The sequence below is a fragment of the Centruroides sculpturatus genome, unplaced genomic scaffold (genome assembly GCF_000671375.1).
Source record: "Centruroides sculpturatus isolate CEXI.00-Female unplaced genomic scaffold, Cexi_2.0 scaffold330, whole genome shotgun sequence".
In the NCBI taxonomy this organism is placed as follows: Eukaryota; Metazoa; Arthropoda; class Arachnida; order Scorpiones; family Buthidae; genus Centruroides; species Centruroides sculpturatus.
Genome location: NW_019384592.1, coordinates 558642 through 577172, shown reverse-complemented (window position 1 = coordinate 577172; position 18531 = coordinate 558642). Strand labels below are relative to the sequence as shown.

Sequence of the window (18531 nt, the reverse complement as noted above, 5' to 3'; positions counted from 1 at the left end):
AAAATAAATACATATTAATTTTAATTATATGAAAATAATCGCACAATATTTTATTATAACCGCATTATGTATCTTATTACAAATTTCTATACTACACGTGAAAAAAAAATAAGATTGCTATTGTATATTCGAATATTAGTGGCGGAGTGGAATCTCTGTATTGTCAGATTCCAAAAAGCCAGATTTGCGCATGCGCTTTACAGAGCACCAACCTCACCCGGTTTAGCCGGTGGAAGCCTACGACCTTGGGTGAAAGCTGCACACATATAAAGATTCCAATTCTATCAAGGACCGGTTCTGGGCTGTTAGCCGCCTGCCCACTAGATATTCCGATTACGTGAATAACGAGTAGATTTATAACTTAACCCAACCGATAAGAATTTACTGGTATGTTTTTACGATAGTTCTGTATAGTTGACAGGAGTTTAAAAAATCCATTAAAATATTTGATATATTTATTCCGCTCTCCGATTTTATATTACTCACGGATTTCAATGTTAAACCAGTGATATTACGATTTCGTATATCCCATCTTTAAGGGGATGTAGAAAAAAACGTGTACAATTCTTGTACAATGTTAAAAAATTAACTGTTACTTTGGCAGCATCATTTACAACTAAATTTAATGAATGAGAGAGATGCACGAGGTACAGAAAAAGCTCTAGAATTTATTTTCCTTAAATTTACGATTTATGTATCCGTTTGTCATAAAAATTTGTCTTTCCACTTTTTTCCCGAGACTACAAATATTCGAGTACAAAGTAACCGGTTTCGACTTATTTCTACTTAAGAAGTAGTTAAATAATTAAGCGATTAGGGAATTGGGGACATAAACAAAACCCTGACGAAAGAGCCGGAATATTACTTAAACAAAAGCTTAACCGAACCAATCTATAGCCGAGTACAGTGGGGACTGATTTCTTCGAAATACTGTATTAGATGTAATAAAGACAGAAATTTTTCCAGTTCGACGAGAGTGACCGAAAAGTTGTAAATTTTGGAAATTTCCGTGGACAACACCTGGTCCTAAAACGAATTAGTTAGAAAACAAACGACGGACAATCTATTAAGTTTAACATATTTAGACTTTTACAGCTATGGTGAGAAACGTTTAAAATTTACAAGAACCCTGTCGCGTCTTTTGAGGTATATTAGTGATGCGACAAAAGAAACATTTGACATTGCCAAATCCCGAGGGTATCGGCACCCTCGGGATTTGGCAGCCCGCGTGCATGTACAGTACACACCGCACACCTAGCAGGACCGTCTCTGATTCCACTCGTAGGGAGCTATTTGACTAAGTGGTTAAGATTTAAAGAGTAAAGAATATTTTATGTTATTTTCATGTACGTTTCATTACAAAGTTATATTTAATTATAATTTTCTTTAAAAGTATATTCATACAATTGAAGAATGTTTTGTACCAGGTATGTATATCCACCACACATTTTATTTCACCAAGTAAGTTTTTATAATTTTATTTTTAATTTTAGCCCTTATATCGTGGCTAGCGATTCGGAATGTAATTGCGATATTGAAAATTTATTTTAAAAAAGTTTTGGCTCGAGATCATATAATGAAAAAGAAAACATTAAAAGAGAACGGCCAATGCCTAAGTTAAATATAAACGCTTCAATAAAAAAATTTGTTCGACATTTTCACGATAAAATGGCTCTGTAAATGCATAAAAATGCAAAAATTGTTTTGTTGGCTTGCCTACTATTTTCAAATGAAATTAGTGTGTGGAATAAGAATGGCTTTGACAATTTAGCTGGCGAAAGACACGAAAAATCGTCGATTCTTTCGTATTTGAAGCAATTTGGAAATCGAAGCGGAATAGAATTTAACATTAGTAAATAATATAAAATAAATATTGAAAATTGTAACGAGATAATTATGGGTAATAGATATATTATATCTAAATAAATACATGTTATATGTTTTTATCAAAGCAAGAATTGGCATTTAGAGGGCATATGGAATATATTGGATCTAATAACAGGTAATTATAATGAACTTATTTATTTACTAAGTACGTCAGATAAATAATCTATTAAAAATACATTTAAAGAAAGAATTAACTGATTGCCCCTGGATGTCGGCTTCTTATAGAAACACAGCTTCCCTATCATCAAATGTCACGGCACGCCCCTGCATTTTTTAACTCACCAAATTAAAGAATTTAAAAAATTTATCTTGAGATAGATTTGTCTAATAACTTCTATTCGTTTACGTTCTTGGACGAAAAAGAATTTCGAACGGTTTCGAATAATGAGTAAGTGTGGTTATGCCGTCTAAGTCAAAAGTTTCTTTGTCGGAGGGAGGATGAAAAGTATATTTCTGGATAAATGCAGCCATATAAAGAAACGCTTCTAAGATTGCAATGTTTTCTCCCGGACAAGATCTTCGACCTAAAAGACAAAATTATTCTTTAGCAAGATTGTTGTTTTACAATAAAAAGAAAGAATATCTAAAACTAATAAATGCGGAAAAATTTTAAGTAAATTTACATAACTTNGGAGACAAAAAACATTCCAAAAATTCAAAAATGGCCTTAATTAAGGACCGTGTTTTATGTAACGCTATGTAACCTGCCCGAGTTAACTCGGGGAGGAACTAAAGGTGTTTAGTGGGAGTTTTTATCAAATTTATTTCATGGTTCTAAAGTTGTAGTGCACGGATTTTCCTTCCGTAAAGTTATTTAAAGCTGCTTTCTGATGTCAAAAACGACCTCCAATAGTTTTTTAATTTTTTAAATTAATATATTTTATTTTATATAAATTTAATTAATTAGGGTGGTCGGAAATCGCAATTAAAATCTTAATTTTTTAAAAATATTTAAAATTATAGGCGTCCCTCATATTCACCCTACTTTAAACCCTTGTCCTCCCGAGACGTCTATGAGAATGCCCCAGGAAATCCGACTCCAGCTGTTCTCAAGGTCATCCAGCTGTGTAAACAATGACTCATCAGTGTTAAATTTCACAGAAAGGGGAGACAAAGGAACTTAAACTTCGAAGCTTTTTCTTCAAAATAAATGCATTTATTTCGTTTTTTTCAGTTTTATGTATTTTTTATGCTTAATTACATTATAATTTATGACAGGTGGTCGTTAAGGGGTTAAAATCGCGATAAAATTTTTTTGCGCGGGTAAAAATTTTTGCAAAAATTTGTGGATCTAAAAAACATTCCAAAAATTGAAAAAAAATTTTGTCAAAAGTGGCCTTAACTACCGAATTTTTCGTAACCCTATGTAAACTTGACGAGTTACCTCGTCAATGGGAATTAATTAAAAGAAAAAAATGAGACTTTTAAACACAACCTTTATTATTCTATTAAACATCAATTATAATTCATCTTTTAATTTTGAAAATTGATTCTATATTTGCAAATACTCATAATTTACGCCGAAAACTTTGTTGTAGAATCAATTATTATTTGTGTTTTGATTGCACAAGTCCATTACTTTTCAGCTATTGATTTGTACCCACAGACTCCTTCAGGATCTCAATTACGTGACGACGTCTAATGTCATTACAATGTACAGTATTAGATATTGAAGATTTCTTCGTCAAATGTTAAACATGATGTTTGGTTCACTACATTTCGTTAAATGCCAAATAATTAAGTATAGTTTGAATATTACCATAACTGGCTGTAAACGCCTATGGCAGAATAATCGATGATGCTAATTCTAAGGTCGGGACATTCGTTTCTTCTTATTGACGTAGCGTGACAAGATGGTCAATTTTTATGAATGTATTGAAAAATTTTATAAATTTTCTACAGTTATATAAACGGGATTTGGTGAGGTTTTTCAGTACTATTTGCAGAATTTTGTGAAACTTTACGGAGGCGTTACATGATTCGATAAAACCATTTTGGTGGCGCTACAAGATTAGATGAGGGTGTTATGAAGACGTTACAGGAATGGATGAAATTGTTACGGGTGCGTACAGGATTTGGTGAAAATTTCATGGTTTACTAACACGGTTTAGTTTACCTTTTACTATTGTGTTGATAGGATTTGATGCATTTGAAGAAATTTTCTTTAATCGATATGAGAAACTGTATTTTAAACTGTTGTTCAATGGCATCCATTCGTTACAGAATCGAGATATAGAATAATATTCAGGAATTTCAAATGTTCACACTGAAATTGTGTCCGTAGTCTTTTGTAATAATGCGATAAAAAGTTCAAGCTATTAAGTATCATAAATTGGATTGAAATCCGGTAAGAATCTGTTTGGGAACAAACAAGTTGTTCTAGGAACTTAACCACGATACCAGAGGAATACATATCAGTTGATCCCCCTATAACACTGTTGATAATTCCGTTTTATATGAATTCCATGTTGTACGAATCACTTAGATTTTACAAATACGTGAGCCGTTCACAGTCCTGCACACGTATTTGTAAAATCTAAGTGACTCGTACAACATGGAATTCATATAAAACGGAATAATCAACAGTGTTATAGGGGGTCGACTGTATTCCATCAACGGGTCGCGGTTGAATCTGTTTCTCCTTCTCTCTTTTTCATTTTGTTATCTACCACGACCAAACGTGTGGTGCTTATAGTATATTTATCGATTGTATCATTTGAAGAAGGAACAAGAATCTCTTGCTTTTGCGCAGAGATGAGCATTCTACTTATTGTTTGCTCGACAGACTCATTTTCATTTCGTCTGGAAAATCGGTAGATAGAAAACTTCATTAGGAATCTTGTTAACCGTCGCAACTTTTCTACAGACGACTCGTCAGGTTCTCTGGCTGGTGGAGGATGAAAACGTTGTGATTTGCTTAATGTTCAGAGAACCAGTCGTTTTCCATATCGAAAACTGCATGCTATCCATGCACGGTTCTTCACACCATTCGCCTAAGAATGAAATTCACGGTCGAACATTTGGAAAGCATTCCTCTTGCAACGTGTTGTGCAAGTCCCACCAATGCGACAATTCGTGCAACTTTATCACTTCGGCAGGATATAATTTAGCAGAATCTTTGTGAAATATTTGACTGCTAGAGAAAACAGCGATGGTAAGCTTACACTCAAGTTTCCACCCAGCGGAGGACTCATAATGCCACTACTGCCTGATGAGACCTGTGGGAGTTTTTATCGCATTATTACAAAAGACTACGGTCACAATTTCAGTATGAACATCTGAAATTCCTGAATATTATTCTATTTCTCGATTCTGTAACGAATGGATACCGCATGCGTACACTCTTCCTTTTCCTTAGCATAGACCAAATCATCTTTAATGCTGTCGTCTTCCATTGGATGTACTGTACAGTACTTTTCTTTTACGGCGAAATAGCCCGAATCTCTTGAAACACTTCTTCCTGTAAGAAGGAATTGAAATTATTTTTTTAATTCAATAAACAAATTGTAAATTGTATGATAATTTGGAAAAGTTAATATTCGATTACTAGATGTTTATCCTCTACAAAATCAATATTTGATTAAGATAATATATATACATATGTATTCTTTTATATTGTTATTCCTTCAGTCTATCTGTGAACACAAAACTCTTCCCAACTGTGCGCTATCATTAGATGTTTTCTGACAGTTATTCTAGCAGACAGAAGGCAGCTAGTGAGAAATTCGTAGCGTGCGTAAATAGTAGAGTTTTTCCAGCGGAATTCCGGGAAATCAGGAATCCTGACTGTTTTTTAACACCGGAAATCCCGCATATTTTTTAATAATTCACTTTTTTCTTCTTTTGTGTTAAAGTTAAGGAAATTTTGCAAATAAAAAGTATAATTAACTCATAAACCGTCAGAATGCATTTGTATTTATTAATTTTGAGCCTGCTTATTATTTTTTTAAATTTTTGCTTATTATAGCATGTCACAGATTATCAATAATCAATAAGTAGCCTATTTGTGACAGTACTCTGAAAATTCTTTACTTGTCAGAACTTGTAATATCTTGTAATAATTCTGCCGATGCTGTCGTAATTTTTAATCATGCCCGGTAGCTTCAATAACTGCATTATATCAGGTTGTGCAAATTGGGCAAGGATACGAACGAGTATGCAAATATGAAGTTTTTGACAAGACTATGTCTTGTTTATAAAATCGCACTAACTGATGTTACCAGCTTGGAGTCATGAAAGAGAGACATGTCAGGAGTTGCAATTTGGCACAGAGTATTAAGTACCCCCAAATCATGGGCACATAAAAAACCAGACTTGTAGGTAGTCAGGGGACCGAGAACCCAGTCAAAATACAAAATGGCGACACTCTCTACAAACAGGCAGTAGTGCGAGATTTGCGCATGCGTTGCTCGTTGGGAAGTTGGAAATACGAATATTGTGAAATCGAATTTTGACAAACGAATCTTTGAAAAAAACCCATTTACCTGTTCCGTGTTATTCCCCATATATTTCTGGTCCGTACGTGCTGACCTTGACCAATTGACTGAAGATGTATCGTTCCATCATCGGAACGTTTTTGATACTAGATGGCGCGTCGTTATAATTTTATAATATATTAAAACTAACTTCCGAAATATAATTTGTTTTCTTTTTATATTTATTAATTAATATACCGCATATTATTTGAACAAAATAATAAAATAATTTCGGACGATACATTAGCGACGATTATTTTTTTCAAAAACGGAACATTTTCGTTAGGCATCGGCAAAAATTCAACCCGGAACGACACGCAACGGAGAGAAATTTCAAATTGGATAGGTTAATTTCACTGAAAATACAACGTTGACGACCTCGTGGCCTTGGCCGGCGAAGTTTCAAAGATCCGAACAAAGCCAGCGATACCAAAGAAGATTGAAGAATAAGAACGAGATCCGTGGTGAGCAGGGTTACCAATCCTTGGTTTTAAAATCCAGATCTGGGTTTTTCGATATTCTCTTGGTTTCTAGGTTGTTTCCCCCTAATTTTCATAAAATATGGGTTTTTTAAAATATAACTTTACAGTAGAGTCTGGATTATCCGACCTAAACGGGCGGGCAAAACGTCGGATAAGCAAAAATGTCAGATAATAGGAAATAATTAAGAAAAAGTTCATTAAACATCAAACTACGTTATACTTTTAAAAGTTAAGCACCTAAACATTATATTTTACAACAAATCAACAGAAAAAAATCAATACGCGGTAATGTTATACAGTCATTTCTAGTATAAACATTGGTTCTTTATACCATTCGGTGGTTCCATTTTTATATAGTACAGTAAATTATACAGAATTTGATGACAGATGATTCTGTGTTTGCCAGTAACTCTTTGGCATCTACTTCACTATCATGGACTGATTGCAATCTCATATGAACTGATTCCTCATTGTCAGGAAGAAAAATGTCGTCATTGGAGAAATTGTTATTTTTCTCCAAAGGTTCTGAAGATAAATTCTCATAAGAAACAGGGTAATGATGTAAATCATTTTATATTTATTGAAATAAAATGACTTAAATAATAAAAAAAATTAGATTTTATAAACAAAAACGAAAAGCATGGTACTTTATTCGCTGAATCATGTGGAGTTAAAAACGCTCCGATACACTTAAGCACCTGCTCAAGCTATAAAATCATACCCCGAATGATTTGCTATCGCGGCACAAACAACACCATCTTAACTCTAGCTACATAAAAATCCGGATGGCTTACGTGTATTTTGAAATTAATACAGCAATTTCAAAAACACTGGAGTTAGTTTAACTATTGAATCATCAAAGAACAGGTTGCTTGCTAAACAAGCAATCAGTAGGAGAAATCTTAGCTGTTCGCTGTATGAACCCGAACCTGAACTAGAGATGCAGTACAAAGAGTTTGCCACCAAAGGTATAAGAAGCGACAAGAAGAGCATAAAGATTGTGCAGTAATGTTAATGGAAAAAGAAGAACAGAGTAGCTGTAAAATAACATTAACTACTGTGTAAATTAGGTAATAAATGGTTTTTTAAATTTTTATTATAATGTCTGTAATTATAACATCACTAATGTACTATGATAAAGTATTTATAATTATATTTTAATAATTAATTTTTCTGGGTAAATAATCTGAGTTTTTAAAATCCCCATCTGGGTTTTTTCCATCCAGACCCAAGTTTTATCATATGTCGCGGTGGCAATTCTGGTCATCAGCGTCGAAGTGATCCGGTTTAGCAATGAGTCTCCGAGACATAGTCTTGTCACAAATATGGCTTTGCCGTTTTACTTGTTCTTCATAAACCTGATTATTAAAAACAAACGAACTGCCGAATTATCGGGCTGTAAGCATGATGCTGCTAATAAAGTAGCCGAGGTAGAAAATTCAAGAATACTAGACGGCAAAAGAAGTACTAAGGGTAAATGAACCCTATTCAGGCGTTACAGACGAGAAAACACGGAAAACTTCACGTGGCCAGCCCGTCCTGGCGAGGCGCGAACCCACGACTGAACTCCCAGTGTTCGGGGAACGGAACTGCTTAGCCACTGGTGGACCCCAACACGAAAGGAAATTTTCAAATAAATTCTATAGTTTATATATATATGCAAATTCTAATATGCTCGTCAGTCGTCTTTGGTGCCCTTATCCGCATAAGAAAATCTTTGATGTGACACTGGCGTATTGATTTGCCATCAGAATTTGCTTAATTAAATATGTAGTTAAAGTTTGGAAGTGGACAATACCCTAAATATGTCTAATATTTAGGGTATTGTGCCACTTCCATATCTAATATATAATCTTCCATTTCTAATATATGTCTAAATATTCTAGAAGAAAAGTTGTCTGTAACATATACAGAAACTTAAATAAGTTTAATTATAAAACATCAAATTTATAATTTAATAAAAATGACAAGTTTTAATGATTTCTTCATAAAAAATAGTAGATAATATTCTGTTTAAAGTCAACCTCGATATAGTTCTGGTCAAAATAGCGTCATTCTCGTAAAGCACTAATAAATACTTATGAACGAATCTCCTCTATAAAAATCCAGCAACGAGTTGCTTAACTTTCCCAGCAATAACATTTAAAACTGCATGAATAGCTTAACTGTCTTTTAACTAACTTACTAGGAAACGTGCCCAACGAGAAAGGCTTAAGTTTAAAATATAAGCTTTCTAGAATCCTGGTGCCCTAGATGCCAGTGTAGCTGCAAATGAAAAAATCAAATTCAGTAAAGTGGACAGCACCCCTACAAATAATAAGATTGAATTATTCGGTTTATTAATAATCAATAATAGACTTAGAAGCCATGTAAAAATAAACCATCGACAAGTTGCTCAACTTTCCCGGCAACATTTAAAATTCTGGTTGCGCTATCTGTTACGATATTTCATTTTTAAAAACTGTTTGCGTTTATAATTATAAAATGGCAAAAAGCTTAATTGAGGACAGGGGCGGGTTTTATAAAAAATCGTCATTAAGTCCGACCCGACTGCAGATACACACGATTCCTATTATCTCCCCACTCCGACTTTTAACCACCAAAATTTAATAGCATCGATCCCCTAATACACAACCTCCCTGCAAAATTTCAAAAATTTTCAACAAAAAGCACGGGCGTTATTAAGCTTCAAACAGGGTAAACAAAATCGTGCCCCTACACATGCAAACATCCATACATACAGAAATTACCCTCCGAATTATTTTGCATTTGTACTTCAAGGTGTTCTAAGTCCAAAAATGCACAAATCTTGAAGGGTCATTTTTTGACCGATCGCCATACTTTTCCTCTGAGAAATTAGAAATCAACGGCAATCTTTCAGTATCCTTGAATTACTAAATATATAATTTGTAATGCAAAATTGTGCAACTTCCAACTTTTAAAAAGTCGGATTTGTATGCAACCTTATTAATAAATATAATTATAATACCTATTTGAAATATTATGGTGCATATTTCACAGGAAAACAAATAGTTCACCCTACTGGAGTTATTCATTGTAAGGAATCTTGTGAAAGCTTAGTGTGTTCATTCACAAATAAAATATTAATTTGAAGAGAAACTTATCAAATTTCTATTATAAGGTGTGCATAGATTTGTATATATTTTCCTATAATTTTTTTTTTAAAATCATCATNTCTGTAGAAAACTTAAAAATTAGAATAGAAATCAAATTCATTATTTTTTATATAAAATACCTTATTATATAATATTGTGCAAGTCTGCACACAGATGCACACATTTGAGAGATGGGCATCAAGAAAAATTAATGAAAACTACCAGTTCTTAGTTGAAAAAAGTTTTAAAGTGTTGCTTTCATGTGTAATATCATTTATAAAGAATTTTTGAATAATCTCATTTTTAAGTCAGATGTACTGTAATTTTAAGTCTCAAGTTGCTATATTACAGATGTTTTTTATACTTTTTACAAAACTATTAGTTTTACATAAAAAAGTCATTACTTTGATTTTGGTTACAAAGCTAATATTATAATATAACCTAAATATTCTGAGCAATTAATTTATTATTAATATATTTTTTGATAGATTAAATTTTCCATCAATTTACAAATAACACAGTTTCTATTGGAAAAACCTGTTGTTTGCATATAAAACATTCTTTAAATGTCATGCATTTTGGTAAAATATATGCTAACAAGTAATAAATGTTTTAAATATTTTTTCAATTTTATCAATAAGTAAAATAAAAAAAATAAAGGTTTTTCTATAATAAAAGCATACCTTTAGTCTATAGTTCTGAATATAAGTTTATCACCTTCAGATATACCATTGTAGATTGAATTTCTCCATTATTGTCTAATATATTCCATAAAGCTTGGTCATCTAAAAGTGTATGTTGTAGTGTTCTCTGGCTGTTTTGTACTGAAGGCATGTTAGTAATATATAAGCAGTTCACAGGCCAAATCGATTAACTCCATTTGTAAATCCTTAATATAATCATTATTATTTTAATATTTTTCACGTAACTAATTTTATATATCGTCACATAAAAGCTATGCTTTAATATAACAGTATATAAAAATACATTCTANAAATTATACGTGTTTTGGAAATGTTGAGTGGAATTAGTCTAGAATCGGTTAATTTTATAGAAGAAAACCTTTCAAACAGCCTTAGTCCGTAAACTTCACACGTGTCGGGCTGCGATTGGCTCATGTATTTAATGATTCCTACAACGTAAAATTCGATTAACGTGGAACGTATCTAAGCGTTATAGGGGGTCTACTGTACTTTTGTAATCAAATGTATCACATCAAATTAACATTCACTATTTATTAATATAACAGTGTGTATTAATTGCATCTATCCACAATCTGTGAAGATTATTTAAAAATATACAATAAAAATTGTGATATAAATTTAAAAAATTAATGTTTCTCTTGTGATCTCCAGTCCTCTCTTAAAGTAAGGCAAATTCTTTCATTGTGTTTCATTCTCTAAAGGAAGATTATTAAAAACATTGTGATGATGATGATTACATGCGATAATTTTGATGATGATTGAGGTTTTAATATTAATTTTTGTTTCCGTTTTTGAGATTTTCTACAGAGTGAATTTTGCATGATATTGTATCCTGGGTTTCCCAGTTACATAAATTCATTTCACAATGGATTCATGGCTCTAACACAACATGATCTTCTCAAATTCCAGGCTGGAGATGTTACAATTTGCTTCTGATCATTGTGAACTTTCAACTTCACCTCACAACAGTAGATAATCTACAAATAGTTATCAAGGGTTGCTTCAATGATTTCCAATCATCAACATGAAAAATGTCTTGAAGAATATGGGATAAAATTAATATATTACATCTGGAGAATATCATTGTACAATTTATTTTTTTTTTGTGTTAACTGTACATATTAATTTTTCAGTTTTATGTTCTGGCATATAGTCAAACGTAAATCATGCTAGTAAAAAGAAACATTGCTTTATTAAACGTAAATCTTTCTATTACAAGGAAATTATTCTTTGTTTGTACGGAAAGTGTAAAATGGTGATTAAATTGTATTAAATGTAATTTCTTTGGTAAGACTGGCTTATAGATAAAGACAATCAAGAATAAAATATCTCATTTGTATAAATTACTTTTTGTAAATCTAGAATAAAATTTTAAGTTTGTAAGATGTAGTTTGTGCAGATCTGACTCCATATTTATCCGATAAATATTACTATTTTAACACTAGAACCATGAGACTTTCTGTACACCTAGAAATGCTGGCAGCAGTCAAAACGATTGCCATTCCAAAGTATGCTTTTGACGATTTTAAATCATAGCTGTAGCAAAAGATAACGTTCTAGAACATTATATAGTCTTAAGGGACCTTTTTAATGGGTTGGAAGGGTTGCTCCTCAAACTCAAAGAACTATATAAACATCATATAATAATAATTAAGCATGGAAAACTATTCAGCAGGAATTTCTTCATTGGTGCCCACCACAAACAGTATCTGTGCATATATAATAGCAGTTTTTTCTTAGCATGAAAAAAGAAGTAATGGTAGTAATCTACAGAATAATAATGATAATATAGCTAAGCAAAATTATTTATTAAGTTAAATATTTTGTGTATATCTGTTACACCAGAAACAATCAGCATACTCAAAAAAATATAAATTAATTATATATTATACCTCTTTGAAGATACTCTCAATACATCTAATTGTGTCTGTTTTCAAATGTCTCTATCTCTTACATGTTTGCTCTAGAACTAATATAAGATGTAATTCTTAGGTTTTATTTTAATTTTTTCAAATATATTTTAATTTTGCTATTTGCAAAGTATTAGTTTGTGTTATTATTATTCGTAGAATTATAAAACTGATTTAGTCATTTATTCAGTACATTTTTAGGTAGTCATTCATTATATATGTTTTAACACACAATATTAAAATGGAAGAGATGTTAAACAAGGAAGAGATCTTCCATCTCTTCCTTGATCAGTAGATAAAGTCGTTCTTGTTTTAATCTTATCTATTACTTTTCCATTTGATCTCAGACTCTTTTCATTACTTAACCTAAAAGGTGTGATAAATCTATAAAATTAGCCAACCCTAAACTTTGCACTAATGGTTACATAAGTTATAGCAAGCTATGTTCCTTTGTTACTGAGTAATAACATAGAAACTTGACTGACTCTTATAGTATTAATTTTTAACTTGTCTAATTTTTGTTGAAAAAAATAAATGTTTTTCTATAATTAGAGAAAGTTTTTGCTTCTATTTTTTAAAAATTCTATAATAAAAGCATACCTTTAGTATAATAAGAGTATCTAGAAACAAAATTGTTAGATTATTTAGAATTTAATAGTAAATTATTCAATGGATTTTTAGAGATGGATCGATAAAATGTATGCAAATTTATCTTGACACAGGAAAACCATTAACAGAGTTTCAAAAATAGTTACAATTTTTGCTGCTAGGGGTATATAACGAAACCAATGTTACAACAGCATTACATAATAGCAATGCTATAAAGACATGTAGTAAACTTTTGTCATGCATAAACTACAGCAAAGAGGATTGAGTAACATCACATTTATGCAATACAGTGTAAGACCCATACCACAATCGTTGTGAGACATACCATCTAACACATTTGGCAATGAAAGGATGATTGGCCAGTCTTTTCCAATGCAATGGCCTTATCATTCATTCAATCTCATACTTTGTGACTTCTAGTTATGGGACTATTAAAAAGTAGGGTTTATACAGATGGAGGTGCAAATTTATCAGAAGTAATAAGGTGGGAAGGGAGTCTCGTTAGTCAGCTGTTGTAAATGTGAGCAGGAATTCCAATAGTTCAACTAATGTTAACTCATTCAAAATTAAAATTTTAAAAATTTTGTAAAAAGCAGACATTTATAAAANAACAAATAGAACTATTTTATAGTACTACTTATTTCAACATCAAAATGTAATAATAATTAATAATTCTTACTCAGGGCATCACCTACATGAAACCTAAAAACAACAAAACCACAGACCTCACACAATACAGACCAATTACATGTCTTCCAACACACTACAAATTATTAACATCCTGTATCACAAACAAAATATACAAACATGTTGAAGAACTTTGTACAATTTATTTTTTTTTTTGTGTTAACTGTACATATTAATTTTTCAGTTTTATGTTCTGGCATATAGTCAAACATAAATCATGCTAGTAAAAAGAAACATTGCTTTATTAAACGTAAATCTTTCTATTACAAGGAAATTATTCTTTGTTTGTACGGCAAGTGTAAAATGCTGATTTAATTGTATTAAATGTAATTTCTTTGGTAAGACTCGCTTATAGATAAAGACAATCAAGAATAAAATATCTCATTTGTATAAATTACTTACATTCTTACAGAATGTAAGTAAATTACGACATTCTTACAGAACAACAAAAAGGTGCTGTAGAAATCACAGAGGATGCAAAGAACAGTTACTCATAAATTCAGTCATTCTACGATAAGCACACAAGCAACACAGAAACATACACATGGCATACATAGACTACAGAAAAGTATTCGATAGCGTTCCACACAGTTGGCTGCTACATATTCTAAACATGTACAAAATACATCCATCACTCATTGCATTCTTCCAAAACACTATGCAGCACTAGAGAACAACACTACATCTCAGGGTTAGTAACACTTCCATACAAACGAACCAAATATTCATTAGGCAAGGAATTTTTCAAGGAGATTCCTTGAGTCCTCTCTGGTTCTGCCTAGCCCTGAACCCATTATCCAACATGTTAAACAACATGCAATATGGCTACAATATCAGACATGAAAAAACAACACAGTTTACACTGTCACATCTCATGTACATAGATGGCATAAAACTTTATGCATCTACACAAAAACAACTTCAGCAGCTCCTACAAATCACACATTCATACACTATGGACATACAAATGGAGTTTGGCCTAGAAATATGCAAAACACTTCACATAGAAACAGGAGTCCTGAAGAAAGAAGATTTTGCACTTGGAAATGGGGACATTATTGAATCCATGGAAGAGGGCGAGTTCTGCAAGTACTGTACTTAGGATTCCAACAGGCAAACTAACAGAACATACACAAATAAAGCAAAGATTAATTAAAGAATATCAAAGTAGGTTAAATGCTATCCTCAGTACACAGTTAAATGCAAAACACACAGTTAAAGCAATAAACATCCCAGTATTCATCCCAGTATTCACATACTCTTTTGGAGTTATACATTGGACTCTCGCAAATCTTGAGTAACTCCAAAGGAAAACAAGAACAACACTTACTAAGCATAAACAACATCATCCTAAATCTGTCACAGAAAGATTAACCCTTCCACATGAATATGGCGGACATGTCTTGATTGACATAGTTAACCTTCACTACAAATAAATACAGTCACTGTGAGAATTTTTCTACAGGAAACAACAAACATCATAATTACATAAAGCAGTAGCCTAGCAGACTCAAATAACACACCATTAAACTTACACTCACAACATACGGACATGACACAACATATAAAAGGCATAGACACCATCAAGCAATCGTGAACTCGAAAGGCACTCCATGGCAGGCATCCTTACAACCTGGCCCAGGATTTTGTTGACAAAACTGTGTCAAATAGCTGGTTAGATCGGTGATGCCTCTTTGGGGAGACGAAAGGATTCATGATTGCCATACAGGATCAGGTCATAAATACTAAAAACTACAGAAAACACATACTCAAAGATACAACATTCACAAATGACACATGCAGAAAATGTCACATCATGCCAGAAACTATACAACACATCACTTCTGATTGCAAGCTCTTGGCACAGACAGATTACTTACATAGACACAATCAAATAGCAAATATAATACACCAAGAGCTTGCAAACAAACACAAATTATTAGACATTCATGAACCATACTACAAATACATTCCACAGACAGTATTGGAAAACANCAAATAACACACCATTAAACTTACACTCACAACATACGGACATGACACAACATATAAAAGGCATAGACACCATCAAGCAATCGTGAACTCGAAAGGCACTCCATGGCAGGCATCCTTACAACCTGGCCCAGGATTTTGTTGACAAAACTGTGTCAAATAGCTGGTTAGATCGGTGATGCCTCTTTGGGGAGACGAAAGGATTCATGATTGCCATACAGGATCAGGTCATAAATACTAAAAACTACAGAAAACACATACTCAAAGATACAACATTCACAAATGACACATGCAGAAAATGTCACATCATGCCAGAAACTATACAACACATCACTTCTGATTGCAAGCTCTTGGCACAGACAGATTACTTACATAGACACAATCAAATAGCAAATATAATACACCAAGAGCTTGCAAACAAACACAAATTATTAGACATTCATGAACCATACTACAAATACATTCCACAGACAGTATTGGAAAACAACACGCACAAAATGTACTACGACAGAGTCATAATCACAGATAAAACAATTTACCACAACAGACCAGACATCACACTCATTGACAAACAATAAAATCACATACATTATCCATTGCAAACACTCACAATATATAAAACATATGCACTGAAAAAATTAGCAAGTACACAGAACTCACCCAGGAAATAATGCATCTGTGGAGGATGGAAAGGGTGCTTATTGTACTTGTTGTTCTCTCCTGTACAGGTGTAATACCACACACACTACACAAAAGCCTGGGAACATTACAATTGAATAGAAATACATACATCACACTACAGAAGGCCACTATATTGAATACATGCCACATAGTTAGGAAATTCTTGAATACAGACATTTACACTGACACACTTATTTAATTTGTTTTGTTTTGGTTGCTATGCCTTGACTCTGGTCCAGCATAGTACACAGCCACCAGTGTGAACCGAGTATAACCCACTAAACCCAACATAATGATAATAGAATTTACACTTTTGTTACCAAAATTTCAATTTTTTACATATATTCTGTTATGTATAATATCTGCAAATATCAAAAATTATCATTCATATAAAGACAAATACAGTAGACCCCTATAAAACAGGTTCATATAGTTTGGATTCCTATATGATGGCAAAAAATTGTGACCGTATTCATATAAACACGCTAAAAGGACTCGTATAATTCAGTAAAACGTCATCGCCAACTTGTGTCACAACAGGATTGGTCGAATCTAGACCAATAGCAGATATTGTACAAACCGTTGAGTTTAAACAAGCAGCGGACCTACTAAAAACCATTTATTATTTAATGGCCATAAAAATTATATTTATATTAATGATGTCTTCAAAGTTCAGCAAAGTTTTCGCAGAAAAATAATTTATCAGAAAGCACGTGAGCGCCATTCGATGCACCACTCCATGACGAAAACAAGCTTAAGCAATGGCGTCGTCGAACGGTGCACACTCAGTATGAAATCCTACAATTTTTTGTTTATAGCATAGTTTATATAGATTATTCCCAAAAAATTATACGTATTTTGGAAATGTTGAGTCAAATTAGTCTAGAATCAGTTAATTTTATGGAAGAAAACCTTTCAAATAGCTGTAGTCCGTAAAGTGCATATGTGCCAGGCTGTGATTGGATCATGTATTTAAGGACTCGTAGAAAATGGATTTCGTAAAAACCGGAACGTATCTACTGTGTTATAGGGGTGTCGACTGTATACCAAAATTAAAATTTCAACGGTGACATACATATTGACTCTACATTTATATATTTTTAAGTTAATAATATGGCCAAGTCATTTTGTACAAATTAGTTAACCAACTCCACAAATTGAGTTGAGCATATTATTAGCTTATAAATTAAAACTACATATAAGGCTTGATCTAAATAATAAAAATTCAGAGATAATTTTGCAGGTTTCATTTTGAAATTAATTTTGTAGAAGAGATTATGTATTGTTACCGAGTATTTATAAAATTTTGTAAGTTTTTATATTATTTTCTAGTAATAAATTCTTTAAAAATTAAATATAAATATTTAAACTTTATTTCCACATTAATTAACTTTATAAATAATGCATTTTCTTATATTAAAATATAATCCATTGACACAAATAACTTTAAAAAAACATATAAACAAAGATACAATAATATTTTTTAATTTATCGCATCCAAACCATATTTTGGAGTCTGAATTAATTAAACATTACCATTTGATAATGACAGTTCATATCGTTTCAGTTTGTCAGCCAATTATCATAAATCTTCATTTTGCTTTTTCAAATTAAAATGATGTAGTTTCTTAATAGTTTCATCATAAGCACTGAAATAAAAATAATATTTACCATTTTATATTATGTTAAAAGTTTTATTAAATCTGAAAGTTTTTAACATGACTTTTTAAAAAGTAAATATAAATTTGTATTAATCTAATATTGCTTTACTGTTAGAAGAGTTTCATTTGCTTAATTGATAGCATCCTACTAAAAACACAATTCATATTTAATAAAATTTATAAGATTCATATATTATCCAATAATAATAGTGATTGGACTGCAATTTCAAAAATTGTAGACCTATGTCATCCATCCATCTTTTCTAAATCTCAAGAACAGTTAAATAAATAAAATTCAAGAGCAGATATGGAAAGCTTAGGGACAGG

At 32.0% G+C, this 18531-nt stretch overlaps 1 protein-coding gene across 3 annotated transcripts in view; it reads right to left on the bottom strand.

The window, feature by feature from the left end:
- Positions 1 to 4413: 4413 nt before the first annotated feature.
- Positions 4414 to 18531, bottom strand: part of LOC111624788 (yrdC domain-containing protein, mitochondrial-like) — a 31906-nt gene continuing 17788 nt past the window's right edge. For 2 of the 3 annotated variants that reach the window (XM_023367737.1, XM_023367735.1), the window contains exon 5: positions 17926 to 18192. In XM_023367737.1, coding sequence (XP_023223505.1) covers positions 18126 to 18192 — 67 coding nt within the window. In that variant the 3' untranslated portion in view covers positions 17926 to 18125. Of the gene's footprint in view, positions 5348 to 17925; positions 18193 to 18531 lie in introns of those variants that run through there. The other variant, XM_023367736.1, reaches the window with a different exon arrangement.